The sequence below is a fragment of the Anastrepha ludens genome, chromosome 4, assembly GCF_028408465.1.
Source record: "Anastrepha ludens isolate Willacy chromosome 4, idAnaLude1.1, whole genome shotgun sequence".
NCBI classification, from domain to species: Eukaryota; Metazoa; Arthropoda; class Insecta; order Diptera; family Tephritidae; genus Anastrepha; species Anastrepha ludens.
The window spans coordinates 52,890,869-52,908,075 of NC_071500.1; the positions used below are offsets into that span (position 1 = coordinate 52,890,869).

General features: G+C 38.3%; 1 protein-coding gene across 1 annotated transcript; it reads left to right on the forward strand.

Annotated features, from left to right (window-relative positions):
* The first annotated feature begins 1,008 nt into the window (after positions 1–1,008).
* LOC128862362 (uncharacterized) lies at positions 1,009–13,973 on the forward strand. Its single transcript, XM_054100937.1, has 11 exons — positions 1,009–1,277; positions 1,346–1,433; positions 1,537–1,665; positions 1,730–1,884; positions 1,942–2,097; positions 5,803–5,921; positions 6,995–7,157; positions 9,606–9,748; positions 11,663–11,769; positions 11,847–12,657; positions 12,725–13,973. The coding sequence occupies exons 1-11, from the start codon at positions 1,139–1,141 to the stop codon at positions 13,916–13,918; spliced, it is 3,204 nt and encodes a 1,067-aa protein (XP_053956912.1). The 5' UTR covers positions 1,009–1,138; the 3' UTR covers positions 13,919–13,973.
* Positions 13,974–17,207: the final 3,234 nt, after the last annotated feature.

The following is a 17,207-nucleotide window of genomic DNA, read 5'->3' on the forward strand; positions in this document are numbered from 1 at the left end:
CATCATCGCGGCAGATGGTGGAGCAGATGAAGATGTCAACTGCAGGCTAATCAAAGCAAGGGCGGCATTCGCAAATCTCCAGGAGCACTAAACTACGAATATTCAGCTCATGCGTAAAGGCAGTATTTTTGTACGGAAGCGAAACATGGCTGGTCTCTAACACCATCACACAGAGGCTATAATCTTTCATCAACAAATGCCTCCGCATCATCTACAGAATATTCTGGCCAAACACCATCAGTAACGACGCACTGCGGAGATTAACGAACGAGGAATCCATTCCTAGGCAAATCAAACGCAGAAAGTGGCGATGGATAGGTCACACACTGAGAAAACCACCAGATAGCATCACGAGCATGGCACTTGACTAGAACCAGCAAGGTCGACCAAAAAACACTTGGAGAAGGTCGATGCTGTGCGAAATAGCAGATGCCGAAATCTCATGGGACGGTGCAAAAACAACAGCACAGAACCGTGCAAGATGGACGAGTCTTGTCGAGACCCTATGCTCCCGAGACGAGTGAACAAGGAAAAAATAATAATTTTTTTCCCCCAAACTAATATTTGGGTCGTTTCGGTTACGTAGAACCGATTACCATGGGAATTAAAAAAAAAAGAGGCAAACATTTCCATCATAAGTTCTATTGTGATCCGAGTTTTCCACAATATCTCATCCAGACTCAGTTTTTTCAATACAACTAAGATGGTACTGGGCTGGGTTAAGCGTATGAGTATCTCTTCTGGCCACAGCAGGTCGAAATACTTCTTCTCGTTAAGCTGTTATAATCGAGACCCAAGCATGATGCTTCTGGGGACAGGTCGCAGAATCGACAAGAGTCATTTGACCATATCTCGAGACTGTGCAGTTGATGCCGCAATCTGCAATGGCTGTGAGCATTCTAATTCTATCCTTGGAGAGGTTTATAAGAGGTTTGGACTGCCATAGAGATTTTATATATTTCTTATATACATATACATATATATTTTCACAAAACACTGGCGGCTCTTCAAATATTTGTAAGCACTCATCGTTTCATGTAGTTAAAAAAAAATCAAAACAACTTTTGTAAATAAAACGACAATTCATCAAATATATTTTTATATTAATGTACGATACCCGCGAATAAACACATTTAATATGGCGCCTGATAAGTTTATGTACACTCCTCTTCCGGAAGAAAGGGAAGCTAGCGATAATATGCAACCACAGTTTATTGACATGCTAAAATGGGCAGAACATTCTGTTGCGCAGTTCGGCACAGAGGATGTGAATTTTGGTATGCTAAGGACCAGATTGTTGATTCTAATTCGAGATTTATTCCTGTCTTGTATTTTGTTACAATAGAAGATAGTGAGGATTGGGCAGTGATATTGGCCACTTTTAAGATCACTTGGGTTATGCTAATCATCACGATAGCAGTGACATTGATAGGGTAAGTGGAGCATTCCTATACTTATATAAGTTAATATGTAACTACATACCTACATACAATTATTGGTGTGTATGTGAGCACTTCAACAGCATGTAAATTATAGGTTAATATATCTGTTACTTCGCTGCCAAGGATATCTAAACCCAATCAAAGATTATACTGAGAAAATGTATCAAAAATGTATACGTTGGCTACTAATACTACTAATGCTGATTCTATTAGCGGCAATTCTGTAAATTGAACATCATTATATTTAAAATTATGCACATATTTTTTTATCTTGTTTTTGCTCTAAGATATTTTCTAATCTCGTCTATAACGAGCAGTCTTGCCTTGAAGCCTATACAAGATGAGAAAAAAAAGAAGCTGCATGTTACAGATCGAAGACTAGATCACGTTTTAGTTTTCAACTATCAAGAGTTCAAAAATAAGACTTATCGCAGTGCGAATGGTTTGTAAATATTAATTTTCAAACATATTTTTTATATTAAATTTTATAATGTATTAGATTTGATTGATAACTCGCTTCGAGTGTCGAATGTGGATGATGTGCCAGAAACTGCATGCCCACCTGCCAATGATATAGAGGGTATAAAAGAGAGAATCCAGAATATAAATAAAGAATTCGAGGTGATATGTATAGAAGTATTGATATGGACTGACTGTAAGTGTGTGTGTGTGTGTGTGTATGTATAGGTACATGTGTTTATTAATTGCTTACATACCTATAACTAATGTCAAGCTCTTAAAATAGATAACATTAGATTTGTTAAAGGACGTCTGTCCGCTATCATTTGTAGTTTACTTAGGAACGAATTAGCGTAAATTTTTTGTAGCCCATTTTGATGGGTCAGGGTTCATGACATGTTAACGGTTTTATTTCGGTAAAAACAAGAAAGCTGTTGAACTTATCTTCTTCTTCTTGAGTAGCGCAAGTGATTTGTTTAACCGATTTTTGCCGACTTCAATAAAACACTTCCTCGTGTTTTCTTCATGCTAATTGGCAATAAATGGAAACATCAAATAAAGCTAAACCTTTATACATTTAGTTTTAGCAGAGATACTCCTCTTCCACTGGGTGATTCAATAAGACCGCAGATTTTCTTGTATAAATAAAGCAACAAAATTTGTCGAAATGCCTTTTCTTACTTCATCATGTTTTCTAATACCTGTCGTTTATGCACATCGCTAAATGCACACCACGACTCCCTGGCACCACAAGATGCGCCCATCAAATATTTCCGTGACCTTTTGGCATAGCTTCGCCGTATACCATTTACAACGCATTTGTTTTCGATGAAGTTCGGCTTAATAACTCCACCAGCTCAAAAATTACAACAAATAGGGCATGGGCATAGTTTTTCCTTGAATGTCATGTGAATTGTCAGTACCTCAAATGAGGCAGTTTTGTTTGTCAACGATTTTTTTTAGATTAAAATGTGCCATATCGCTTTCACGCAATGCGCAAAATGTACTTTTTCCAGAACGATCAGAAAGGACCACTTTTACGCGTTGTGCAAATGAATATCATTCCATGACTAAGTTTGTTAAAGCTAGTAGTATTACTTGTCTGAAAAAAAGCTTTTTAAAAAATTAACATGCCAGATATAATTTTTGTCAAAGATCTGCATCACCCTTAAATTACCCTGTACATCGAACCCTTCATTAGCTTGAAATACTTAATGACAAGTTGGCGCAAAAATAATGATCGCTTTTTGCTTTTGAATAACTTTTTTACTAAATAAAAAAAGTGATTTTGTGTGACCGAAATCTTTATTTTGACCTTTACGCTCTCAATTGTTTGTCTGTTTGTATACTGCATTTCATTAAAGGTGGTGGCACTAGACCAACAGTACTGTTCTGTACGTTTGATCTGTCAAAGAAAAGTATTGAAAAACTAAAAAACAAATAATGGATTCGCCTTGTTTCATTCTGAGCTGACAGCCACATGGACACGGCGAAAGGAAAAAAACAACTCAGCTGATTTACTAACACCACCTTTAATAGATTCGCCTTGACTCCAACTGTCTTGTGTCAAATAAGATTGCCGTATCACGTCATTTGCAAAAATTATATATATCTTCCTATATATATATGTATATAATTGACGCGTACACCCTTTTTGGGTGTTTGGCCGAGCTCCTCCTCCTATTTGTGGTGTGCATCTTGATGTAGTTCCACAAATGGAGGGACCTACAGTTTTAAGCCGACTCCGAACGGCAGATATTTTTATGAGGAGCTTTTTCATGGCAGAAATACACTCGGAGGTTCGCCATTGCCTGCCGAGGGGCGACCGCTATTATAAAAATGTTTTTCTTAATTTGGGTGTTTCACCGAGATTCGAACCAACGTTATCTCTGTGAATTCCGAATGGTAATTACGCACCAACGCATTCGGCTACGGCGGCCGATTAGGGGGATTAATTTTGCGTCACCTCATTATAAATATGCGGAGATCATAATACGAGTACATATTTATACAGTGCTGGACTTAAGTATAGGCACAATCCGCTTTATAAAAAGAACTGCAGTTTTATTTGTATTCAGAAAAACGATATATTTATTTTGTAGTTATATTATAGGTGTAGAGTTTATACATTAAAAAATAGCTATGAAAACTAAATACATTTTCTTTGCAAATATAGTTTAAAAATAAAAAAATTAAAATTAATTCGACATTTTACTGGACAAAAGTATAGGCACAACTACTTAAACGATAACCAAAGTGCGTTGAAATTTTAATTTAATATTTTGTTGGTAACCCTTTCTGTTTTATGACGGCCTTAAGTCTATTTGGCATTGAGTGGACAAGTTTTTTTTGTTATATTTTCGCCAATATTAAGCCACTCTTCCATTAAAGCTGCTTTAAGCTCAACCTTATTTGAAATTGTGCGTTTTCGAATTCTTCTCTCCAATTCCTCCCACAAATGTTCTATCGGATTTAAGTCTGGTGACTGCGGAGGGTGTGGTAAGACGTGTGAAACGTTATAAGCGAGCCACATCTTGACGTCATGGGCTGTATGCTTCGGGTCGTTGTCATGTTGAAATGTGAACGACCCGGGTAAGTTCAGTTTTTCAGCGCTTTTCTTCACATTTTCCTTTAAGATGTTTAAGTAAACTGTCTTGTCCATAATCTCATTAATGAAAACAAGCTCTCCCACACCCGCAGAAGACATACAGCCCCATACCAACATCCCCCCACCACCATACTTAACCGTTGGCAAAAGATTTCGAGATTCCATTGCAGTGTTACGTTTTCGCCATACCCTTCATACCCTTGTGTGTCCATCAGGCCGGAAAATGTTGAACTTGCTTTCATCAGAAAACAATACCTGATCCCAGAAATCGCTTGGCTTGTTTTCAAACTTTTTGGTATACTCCAATCGCTTCTTCTGATTGATGGCAGATGTCAAGGGCTTTCGTCTAGCCACACGAGAGTTATAACCAGCCTCATGCAACACTCTTTGTACAGTTTTAAAGTGCACATCTTTGCCAATTTCTGCCTTTACCTCTGCAGCAACCTGTGAAGATGTAATTTTTGGATCACGTTTCACTTTTCGTATGACCTGAGCACATTCTCTCTCTGTTAATTTGCGCGGACGACCACAGCGACTTGCATTTTCAAAGTTTGTTTCACCTTTGAAGCGATTTACAATGGTCCGTATGGTAAAACGACTACGATCCATTAATTCACCGATCTCTGCAAACGATTTTCCTTGGCTATGCAAGTGTAAAATGATTTTACGCTCCGATACTGTTGTTTCAGTTTTTTTTGGGCTCATTATAAAGAGTTTACAAACAAAATACTTATTTACAAAAATGTTATCAACTTTTCGCTTGTTTGAATCAATAAAAAATAATAACGGTACACATAGGAATGTGCTGAATATAAAAGTGTTGCCAGATAATTGAAACAGATACGCACAAAACAGACGCGCACAAAAAATTATGCAAGTAGTTGTGCCTATACTTTTGTCCAGTAAAATATCGAATTAATTTTAATTTTTTTATTTTTGAACTTTATTTCCAAAGAAAATGTATTTAGTTTTCATATCTATTTTTTAATGTATAAACTCTACACCTATAATATACCTACAAAATAAATATATCGTTTTTCTGAATACAAATAAAACTGCAGTTCTTTTTATAAAGCGGATTGTGCCTATACTTAAGTCCAGCACTGTATGTATCATCAACTCCGTTTTTCTCGGTAAAATGTTTGAGGAATTTTTGTGCCTTCTAATAGTGTATATATAATTTTTTAATTTTAATTTTTTGACTCCTTCAAGGTATATTTTTATTCGATTTTAGCTAATTTTCAATACTCCAAGAAGCGATTTTGTACATATGAGCATTTATTTTACTCACAGATATGCGATTTTTTCATCGTAATATGTCTACAAACCTGTTACAAATGGATTTGGGTTCGACGCTATTAGTGGATTTGGATTTTAGTAATTTTATAGAGCGTTCGCTGCAAGTGGATGCGGTAAGTTAATTTTATTCGAAAGTTAGGGTTAAATTAAATAATACGAACAACACATCAAATGTTATCCATACTCCATCTTAAAAGTTAAGTTTTTAAATGTTTAAAATGCACTAAAAAATCAAGCAATCCCTTTAGTAAAATTTAATATGGGTTTGTTTGTTAATTTTTGGAATAAAACAAACTCAACGTCGGTCGTAGGGAAATGCATTCTTATGCTGAATGGGAACACTCTTAAAATTGAAGCCTCAAACAGCTTGTACAGATTGATTACTCTGATCCACAAAACTTCAAGGCCCCAAATCTTCGGTCGGTTGATGATGCCTTACGCATTTTAAACCCCCTCATCCGCAAAAAAATAGCCTTCAGTTTTTCAAAACTAAGAAGCTCCCTCAAACTTCGAGGGATGTTTTTCTTTCTTGTGGATTTCTATCATAAAAACGAGAAATCAAATAATCAATCCCAAGCTTTTTTTAAGTCTATCACCCGATGCTTGTACAAAAATATCAAATCTTCTACAGACAGCTAAAGTTTTAGATGTGCCAATTGGATTTCCCAGGCATAACTACCATGATCTAATTCTTTTACCACTAGAAAGGCCAAAGCGGTCAAATGAACGAATCATATTTTCGATCGAACTTATTCAAACTTCACAGTGTTCTTAAAAATTGCGCTTTTTAATACTTAACAATTTTTTTTTTGAGCTATTGATAAATTCATTCATTACTTTTTTATGTCCCTTTAATGCAATAATGAACAAGACACAAATAGGTTTTATTGATCTTAATGATTTATGTTTTTTTGTAGCCAGAGATATTGTATTTAATATTTATTAATATGTGATTATTTCTTAATAATTATAATTTTTTGGCTATTTTTAATTGTTCGTTATTATTAAATTAATATTTTTGATTTTTGTTTTTTTTTTAATCGTAATTAGTCATTATAATATTTCGATTACTAAAGCTAGTGTTAAACGGATTCTTAAAAAACACAGTATAATTTACAATCATTACAATTAATATAATAATTTTATATAATAGGAGTGAATTTAACAGACAATAATTTCTTTTAAGCTATTGAATTTCCATAGCACCTTCAGTTTTGTGGAACGATTTTTCAATTCATATTCGTTGCTCTACAATACCACAACGCAACTGCCGGATGCAATGCAAAATAGAATAAGAAATCTACTGTCCCCATATTTTCTAGAGGCTGAAAATGATTTAAAAGAAAAAGGTAAGTATTTTTTTATTTTTTTTTATTTGAAAATTGGAAAAGTAATGAATTACAATTACAATGAATTAAAAAGCATTAACGACTAGGCCATCAGCTTAAAGGTAAGTATTATATTTAAATGAACCAAGGATGAACGGTTTGCCAGGTTTGCTCTATAACTATGGTGAAAAAGAAAATTGCGAGTGTAGTTTTGGTTGTCACGTCACTTGGGGATTCGACGATTCTGCACGATGTTCACATGTATTCACACACTCGTCCAATCAGCCGTTGTTTAGTCGGCAACGGAATGTCAATGGCAGATTTTTTATATCACCAACACAATCTCAGTTTGTTTGTAAACACATCCCAAGTGATCTCAGCCCCTCAGCTGCGTATTTAAAATTTGCTGAGAGCCAAATAACGGTTTGATAAATAGCACCCCTCTAAAAATCTTTTCACCATGTAAATGTACTAATATTATGTTTCCATGACTATATCACAGTTTAAGTTAATCTGATTGCCTAGGCATCCGCATAGACGAATGTACAATCTCAAATTATAAGGGAGTTAATAAATTTGTTATATAAGACACATATAACAAAATTTTAATATTTTATTCCATGTTTTATTATCTTCAAATCATATTATACGTTCTTTCATTTCGGCCAGAGAGCCTTTACACAAATCAAATACACCATTTTTTTTATATTTTGATTTATAAAATGAGGTCATGCTGAGAATTAGGCCCCAATAGTAGAATAAGTGGTCGATTTCAAGAAATCCGTGTCATCTAGTGTTTGTCTCAAAATACAGAAATATCACAATGTCTCGTGTATTTCTCGCCGTAGGATTGTCTGTCTTGCCTAAAACAAATAACAGCACACCTGAGATAGTCTAAAATATAATAGTTACCAGATAACGTCTAAAACAGTGCATTTGGTGTTTTTTAAGAGTTTGGGAACTTAAAATGATAGCACAAAACTGAAACATTGTTGGAATGAATTTTTTTTCTTATTATAATCCGGTAGGTCATTTCATGGCATTTATTTTTTAATCTCATATCCGGCACATGTCTGCCGCGGTTACGAGTTATATGGTCCGTTCGAACAGCCCAATAAATCGATTGTTAGGCGTCGTGTTGTTGGAACCAAATGTCGTCGATGCTTGGGCGATTAATTTTTGGAAAAAAAGTTCTGTCAGCATGGCTCGACAGCGCCTGCCATTTACCGTAATGGCAGCTGCTTCCTCATTTCGAGGACCGATGATGCCGTAAACTTCGAGAATAGATTTATTTATTTAGTTTTTCAAAGTAAATTTCCACAAGTTGAAAGCCATGCTTTAGCGTTAAACAATTCATGATGCCTTGCCAAACCTTGCTGAATTGAAATGTCAACACAGTTTGTCATTCCTAGCTGTCAAACCACTGCTGCCACTGGCGGCCTCCGAGCCAACTCTGACAAGACGGAGCTGGTGCTATTTACCAGAAAATATAAACCTACACCCTTTCGACTTCCCAAATTAAATAACCACGTTCTTCCGCTCTCATCGGAAGTTAGGTATCTTGAGAGATGCTTGACTGCAAACTCCATTGGAAGCCACACATTGAAAATCGGGTAAAGAAGGCCAGTATAGCCTTCTACTCCTTCTATGTTCGGTAAAAAATGGCCACAGGTCGTGCTGTGAGTGTACAACGCAATGGTTTTGCCAATTTTAACGTATGGATGCCTAGTTTGGTGCGAAGGTCTTCGGAAGGGCTATAATAACACTAAACTGGGGAGGGTGCAAAGGACTGCATACATTGGCATCACTTTAGCATGTAAAACTTGCCCTGAATGTCCTTTTGCACTTACTTCCCATCAACTTTTCCGTCATTTCCATCGCAGCTCAAAGTACAATCAGGTTAAAGGAGATTGGTCTCTGGAGGCAATCTTTCAAGGGACATGGTAATTTCGGGCAGTTAACCACGTATTTCTCTAAACTTCGAACAAATCTCTCTATCCGCAAACTAGAGTTTGAGGATCGTGCTAGGGCAATCTTTCCAAATAGGTAGGATTGGATCGAGGGGAAAATCTGCACCGAAGCTTGCATCTCTGTCTTCACTTACGGTTCCGAAATGGAATCGGGAGTCGGAGCAGGTGTTTTCTCTAAATCAGCCAATTTATCTATCTCTTTTAAACTGCCGAACACTGCTAGTGTTTTTCAAGCAGAAGTCTTTGCGATCTGGCAGGCATGCAAAATGCTTAGGGAACGCGGGAGCGAGGGAGATATTAACATTTTCTCCGATAGTCAAGCCGCAATTAAGGCTCTGACGACGCCACGGGCAGAACGAAATTAGTAAACTCCTGTAAGGAGGAGATCAAATCTCTTGAGGGAAATGAAATTGCTGATGAGCTTGCCAGGAAGGGGACTGAATTTAGAATTATTTCATCAATTCATTGCACGCCTTTTCACATCCTTTCTTCCTGTAAGGTCAAACATTTCGATCACTTTCAACGAAACTTGGACAGGACCGAGCTGCAGACAGATCAGAAAAGAGCAAAGGAAATTGGAGGTCAAAGAAACCACTATGGGTTTATGCCTGGGAATGGATATGCTATCTAATAGTTATATTGGTAAGTGTAACAAAGGAATATTAATAAATATAAAAATATATTATATTATTCAAGCGCAAATGATCTTCATAATTTTGGCGGAGCTCCTTTGGGCCGAGCTTAGTGGTGTGCTTCTTTGGTGCTAGAAATCATAGAATAGAAAGCGTTTGCCGCGTACTTTTAAGATGATTTGATTTTCCTGCTCCTGTTAGGATCTGCGACGGTTCCAATTTTAACATATTCATTATACCTAGGACAATTTCCGGTAACGTAGAACCGACTGTCGTGGGAACGCCTTCGCTTAACTTCTTTAACCTTTCTTGTTGTCAATGAATTCTCTTACACCATCAAAAAATCAACTGTCATTCGTAATCCATTTAAGTCTTTGATTGAATTTATTACCACCATTGTAGGACCGGACATTTGGGATTGTTGCGCGGTAATAGACCATCTCATCAATCGACTAAAAGCCGTATTTTAAGTGGCAACCCCTCGCAGTGGAGAGAACTCAGAAGATGTGGCCAATATCAGACGCTTAACCTCAGGATGATAGATTACCAAATTTGGCAATCCGAAGCAAATTTGGGAGAATAACTTCAGCAGCTGAATTCTGCCCGGTCATTTCACACGTATTCACACACTCGTCCAATCAATCGCTGTTCAGACGGTTCAGGCCTAACATGGACGATGGCTGCGTTGATTTTGTTGTATATCATCAACACAACCTCAGATTTTCTGTAAAAAAACGCTGTCGTAATCCTGGGGGCGTCAGCCAATCGGCTAATTGAAATACGTTGAGAGCCGGTTAACACCTCTGCTTTCTGTACATCATGTGAACAACCGAATGGGCAAATGGACCTATAACATGGCAGTCGAAGTTACTCTCACAATTTTGATTCGGAGGGTCAAACTTAGTAATCCATCATTCTTGCTAATCACTCTCTGTGTTGTTACCATACGGTGAGAGAAAGGTAGATATGGTATGTAGATATGGAAGCCATTCATAGCCTTTCGTTTGTTGTAGGCAGGCCGACGATCTAAAACACTCGGCATGCAAATATTTGTGATTAGTGGAAGTAATTTGAATAAAACAAATGAGATTGAAAGCACGATTAGTATTCTTATTTTCAAAAAATCCTCCTTACTTTGGGAATTTACTTATTTCTATATCTCTATCTCTCGATCTCTAAAAAAATGTTTAACTACTAAACTAATCATATCATACTAATTCTTGTCAAGTTTAATTCAATGGAAGATGTAGAAAGAAAGTTCACATTATTCCAAATTACAAAATTTTCTCTTACTGCAACTTACTGCCAATTCGACAAATATCATGCATACCACTACAGCTCGGTGAGAGCCTTAGCTTTCTCCACAATTTATCTCCATGCACATCCATAGCCATACTACGGTAGTTGGTCGCCCCTATGTTTCTTATATCGTCCTCAACGTCGTCTAACCATCTTTTACGCGGTTGCCCTCTTCGCTTTTTGCCATACATCCATGCATCCGAAACTTTGCGAGGTATTCTTTCAACTAAACTTCACACTTGTGCTTGCCGTCAGATGCGTTGCGTGGGCTTGCCGTCGAGAGCATAGGTATTAGTTATTTACAAAGTTGTGTTCTCATCGTCTATTAATATGTTTCTAATTTTTATAAAATTATTGGGACTATTTTGTTTGGGAAACTTAGGTCCCAGGATTTGTTAGAATTTTTCAAGCAAGATCTGGAAATACTTTCTTCCAAAAATCTAAATAAAATCGGTAAAGATCAGTGACCTATTCAATACTATTTTAATATTTTATGGACAAGGAGCCCCTAGGCGGTGCTAACCTTATATACTGCTGCGTACATCGTTAGAGGATAACGCTGAAACAAAATTTTTCGAGAGGAAAATTATTAAACATACATAATAACTTATATAATCTATTGCAGATTGCCATTATATTGATAGTTGCGTCCTTACTGAGATGCTTCGGTAAGCGCTATAGAAATGAAGCCGAATGCTGCAATCAAGAAAATGGTTCCATACTTTTTCAATTGTAAGTGGCAAATACTATTATGTAATTTCGAATCAAATTAAAAAATTAATAACTGTTAATGTTTTATTGGATTTCAGGGCAGCATTTCTAATATGCATATTTTTTCTCATCGCCCTTTTACCATTTCTGTGGAACTTCGTCCATGGTGTTGGCCTTTACAATGGTGTTTGTTGGAAACTTGGAACGAATCGACAAAAGCGAGCAATTGAGGTTGACGCCACACATAGCGACACCAATTGTCTAAATGAATATTCTATCCAAAAGTTTGTGGAATCTGTAAGCATCAAACCAAATTTCACCCAACTTATAGCAGACGATTTGAAACTGATTGAAAAGGAGCCTGAATTGCGTAAATATTCAAATGATTTTAAACAAAAGGCAAAAGATGCGAAGAATATTAATCTAACAAATGTGTGTAATGATATCAAAATTGATATGGATCTAGCATATTTCAGTAAAGTTTATAATAAAATGTTCGAATATGTAAATGGCCCCATAGAAAATAAGCAAACCAAGAAACTGGGGCTGTGCCATTTAAATACTTTTAAGAAATATATAATCGATCAAATCGGAACTAATACAATGTACAAAAGTGCCGATCAAATAGCTGAGGAATGCAAAAAAGTAGTGGATTTCTTTAGTGAAAGTTACACACAAATTACAACTAAATGCATAGATAGTATCGAAAAAATGGGAAATTATTATTCAAGAGATAATAAGCATAATTTGAGTGCAATTGTTGATAGCTTGAATGAAATGTATGCTGATGAGCTTAATGGTTATGTGGATATGGTGGAGGATGCACTAGCCAATAAAGTTGGTCTGTGCCGCCGCCTTGCGGATACGACAGATGATGAAATGGAATGCTATGGATATGCACATATACTAGTAAATTCTCTACATACAAATATTTTTAAACGTTGTTTTTTATAGTCTTCATCTTTCTTTTCAATAGAATACTATATGGAGCGCTTTAATGATTTTACTCTGGCTTCTACTGCCTCTAATCCCAATAGCACTTTATTTAGCTAGATTATATGGTACGAAGTGGCCGTTAAAAAAATGTAGTTGCGTAAACAGAAAGTCGAGAGAGCATGAACAATCCAATTGGAAAGGAGATAGAACAAATCAGGGTGCAAATACATCTCGAAATTTGATGTCAGCACAACAACAAATATTAAAAAATCAATATCGCAATTATAGAGTAGAAAATCGTGCACAGAATGGCCAGCCCATGAACCGAACGGGAAGAATTAATAAAAAAGGAGCGTGCAGCGAAGTACATCAATCTGAAAATGTGTCAAGAGACTGCTCTGAAAAGAGTTCAGCTCTAGAAGATAGAAGCAATAGTGTTCATCAAAATGTCGTGGTACATGAGACTTGCATACGGTTGTATAAAGAAGAAATACGAGATGCACACAAACCTTCAACTTCAGAAAGTGATTGCCACGCAAGAAAGGAATCAACATGTAAATCGACGCCACCGAAAATAAAAACTGAAAAATGTTTCAATGAGGTAGAAGATGCGCTAATATCTTCAACTCCACAAGATGAATGCCGTCACACTAAAATGGAAACATCATACAAGGCCAAGCCTTCGGAAAATGTAACTAAAAAATTTATCAACAAGATAGAAGTTGCATATAGGCCTTCAACTTCGAAAAGTATATGCGACACTAGAAAGGACTTAGCAAGCAAGTCGATGCCTCCGAAAAAGATAACTAAAAAATGTTTCAGTCAAGTAGCAAGTGGGCTAAGAAGCATACCGGAGAAGGCTAGAACTCCAGTGTGCAGTGAGGAGCACTCAACATATATGGGAAAGGAATCAATGGAAACTGAAGCGCACCCAAGGAACTCTAATGCCAGTGATATTAGAATACTCGAAAAGGCGAATGCCCCTGAAGTTATGCATAAGGAGCCAAGTAGTTCTGAAGAGAAATGTCCTGGACGATATAGTAACGGCGAAGAGATTATACCAAGTACTTATGAACCCTCAACTTCTACAAAGCAAACGACAAAAAAATTGCAGATAAAGATACCAGAACAAGTGCAAGACTCGAAGGAATTTGCGAAGAAGCGACGAGAGTGCAGAGAAAGAGTAATCAAGGCCACTGCTTCTCTACATATAATACAATTTAGTAAAAAATGATTGTTGTAAAGACGGCAAATAATGTTAAGAAATTTAATAAATCATTTTATATTTATGCGTTTGCTTATGGTCATTGTATGGATAGTACAAATGTGCTAGAGGGAATGGAATCCATAGTACAAGTACTACTCTGAACTCGGCTTAGCCGCTTTCTTACTTTTAGACAGTCCCTAGAGTCCAAAGAAATATTGGAGGATGTATGCCTTTACTGGGCCAGGATAATGTGAGCTGTTCTAAAAAGGCTAAGAGTACGGCTTATGGGGTTAGGGGTAGTCAGAATTTTCAAAAAATTTAATTTGTTTTTGCATTTTTTTTAGTATAATATCTTAAAAATGTTGTGTGAAAATTTGAAGTGAATCCGACAAACACTTTTCGAGTTATTCAACAATTAACAAATGGCGCTCCAGAGCGTTCGAGAGCAAGCAGCTAGCAGCAGCTGCAAGCTACCGCACGTATGGAAGTGGCAGATAAGCGCGCGTACAATAACACTCGAAAAGGTAGAATGCCACGTAGGCAACAGCAAATCGATATTTTGTAAGCTGCTCTGACGGCTGAAGAACTATTATATGGCCCAGGAATAATATAATTCGTATAACTCTTTATAAATCGATAGCCAAATTTTAAATGCGTTTTTCTCAAAACTATATTTTTTGAACTGGTGATCATTGCAACTTAAAAACCGCTTGGTAGCTTTGAATAAAATGTATACTGCTTTTGAAAAACACAAAAAAACTCGTGCCTGATCCAAAGAATTTTTTTTTTCAAAATTTCGTTTTTTATTTTAATTAATTGTCGGTTTTTTTTGTCGAAAATCTGAAAGTTATTTTCTGAGGACGCCATATTGTTAAATTAGGTTAGGTTATGTTAAATGGCTGCCCTAGCTAAAGGGCTCACTTGGACAAATGTTAGGAAATTCGTCCGTTGTGGTGCCATACATGGGAGAGGAGGAAGGAGATGGGAAGGAATAAGGAGCCTTGGGATTAGAAACGATGATGACCATACATTTTTACGACGGCGCCGACGGGGGCTGATTTGCGTTCGTAGTTAGCCGTAACAAGCTATTAATGAACTTCACCAAATTTATGATATCTACACCGGCTATATCCGCAGGCGTAGCGAAAAAGTGAGAGCCCAGATTTCTAAGTCTTTGCCAGACGAGAGCAGGGCAGCTGAGAAGAAGGTGTTGAGATGATTCCACCTCGTCCTCCAGACAGCTTCTGCAGAACGGACTTGAGGCAATCCCAAGTCTTACGGCGTGAACACCTAACGGACAATGTCCGGTAAGGATGCCCACCAAATTTGAGAGCTGGGGCTTTGTTAGCCTTAGGAGTTCCCTTAAGCGTCCCTGATCTACCCGTGGCCAGAAGGATCTCGCGACCTTGCACGTTTGCGCACTAGCCCAGCGCTCGCTGAGTTGACTCGATGCCCATCTTTCCAGGAGCAGACCACAGGTTCTCAGGGGAACCCCAATTCGCTCATTTCGCGACGAAACCGTCTCCAAAGTTCCCTGTCTAGCCATCTCATCAGCCCAGCAGTTTCCCTCTATGCCGCTGTGCCCGGGAACCCAAATGAGCCTGATGATGAAGTATTCGGATGCAATCGAGAGAGAAGCCAGACATTCCCCGACCAATCTCGAGCGCACAAACAGCGAGCCCAAGGCCCTAATTGCCGATTGGCTGTCGGAGTAGATATTTACTTCCTTAACGGTAATTACCGAATTGAGCAACCAGTCCACCGCTTCCTTAATTGCGGATACCTCCGCTTGGAAAACACTACAGTGGTCCGGGAGCCTAAATTTAAGTTTGATGGGAGGCTCCTTACAGAATACTTCCCCACCAACCCTTCCGTCCAACTTCGAACCATCCGTGAAAATGTTTGCCATGCCTTGCCGCCGAATGTTGCACCCCGCCCACTCATCCCTTAAGGGAATGTGAGTAGAAAAAGGTCCGCTCGGTCCTAGCGTGGGTGTACAGTGGTCCAGCACCATAGGAATGAACTCAAAGTTTTTAAGAATGCTAGAGTGTCCGTAACTTAAGTCTAGCCTATGGCCCGAACACCTTAATCTGATTGCGGTGCGTGCAGCGGTAGTTTTTCCTACAATGTCCACGGGCGCCACATTCAGCATAGCATTAAGCGCTAGAGTAGGAGTGGTACGGAGAGCCCCACTGATTCCAATGAGGGCAGACCTTTGTACCCTCTCCAGCTTCTTAACTGATACCATCCTTTCTAGCGAGTTCCACCAGACAAGGACTCCGTATAGCAAGATTGGTTTTATAATCGTGTTATAAAGCCAAAAAGTGACTTTAGGTGAGAGGCCCCATCTTTTGCAGATAGCGCCCCTGCAACCATACAGGGCGACTGTTGTCTTTCTGATTCTCTCCTCAATGTTTGGCTTCCATGTAAGACCTCTGTCAAGGATGAGTCCCAGGTACTTCACCTTGTCAGAGAGCACCAACGGAGCGCCCGATATTGAGGGGAGAAACACTCTTGGTATTTTGTATTTCCTCGTAAATAAGACGAGCTCCGTCTTCAGATAGATCGCAATTCGATATCGATAGGCCGCAATTTGCGGTCCAATTTATAACTAGATTCAGATAACCCTGCATCAGTTCCATCAGAGTATCTAGAAACTTGCCTCTGACAATAACAATAACAATCACCTTACAGCCCCTCCCCTCCAGCTCCTCCAGCAGACCGTTAAGTACGGCAACCCAGAGTAGTGGCGAGAGAACACCGCCTTGCAGAGTGCCTCTGTTCACTTTCCGGCGGAGAGAGGTGTCACCCCATTCTGCCACGACCGTTCTATCGGTAAGCATCGTGTGGATAAGCCTTATAAGTTCGGTTCCGACTCCTAGTTTACCTAGCGACCTGGTGATTGCCTCCGAGAGTACATTATTAAAAGCCCCCTCAATGTCGAGGAAGGCACCCACAGTGAACTCCTTCTGGTGGAGGACTCTACCGATCTGCCTTTACAGTAAGTATGTTGAGCGTGCGATAAACGCCCCCGAGGAATTTCACTCCTTATGTGCAGATCAATCAGCCTCTCCAGGGTTTTTAGGAGGAACGAGGAGAGACTGATTGGTCTGAAATCCTTAGGGGATACATGTGAAATCTTACCTGCCTTGGGTATTTACTCTCACAGCCCTCCAAGATCTGGGTATGTAGCCCCTATCTATGCAGCTCGCGTAGATAGGAAGAAGCCAATGACAAGATACCTCAGCAGATTTCTGCAGTTGAGCCGGTATAATGCCATCGGGCCCAGGTGACTTGAAGGGTTTGAAAGAGTCAA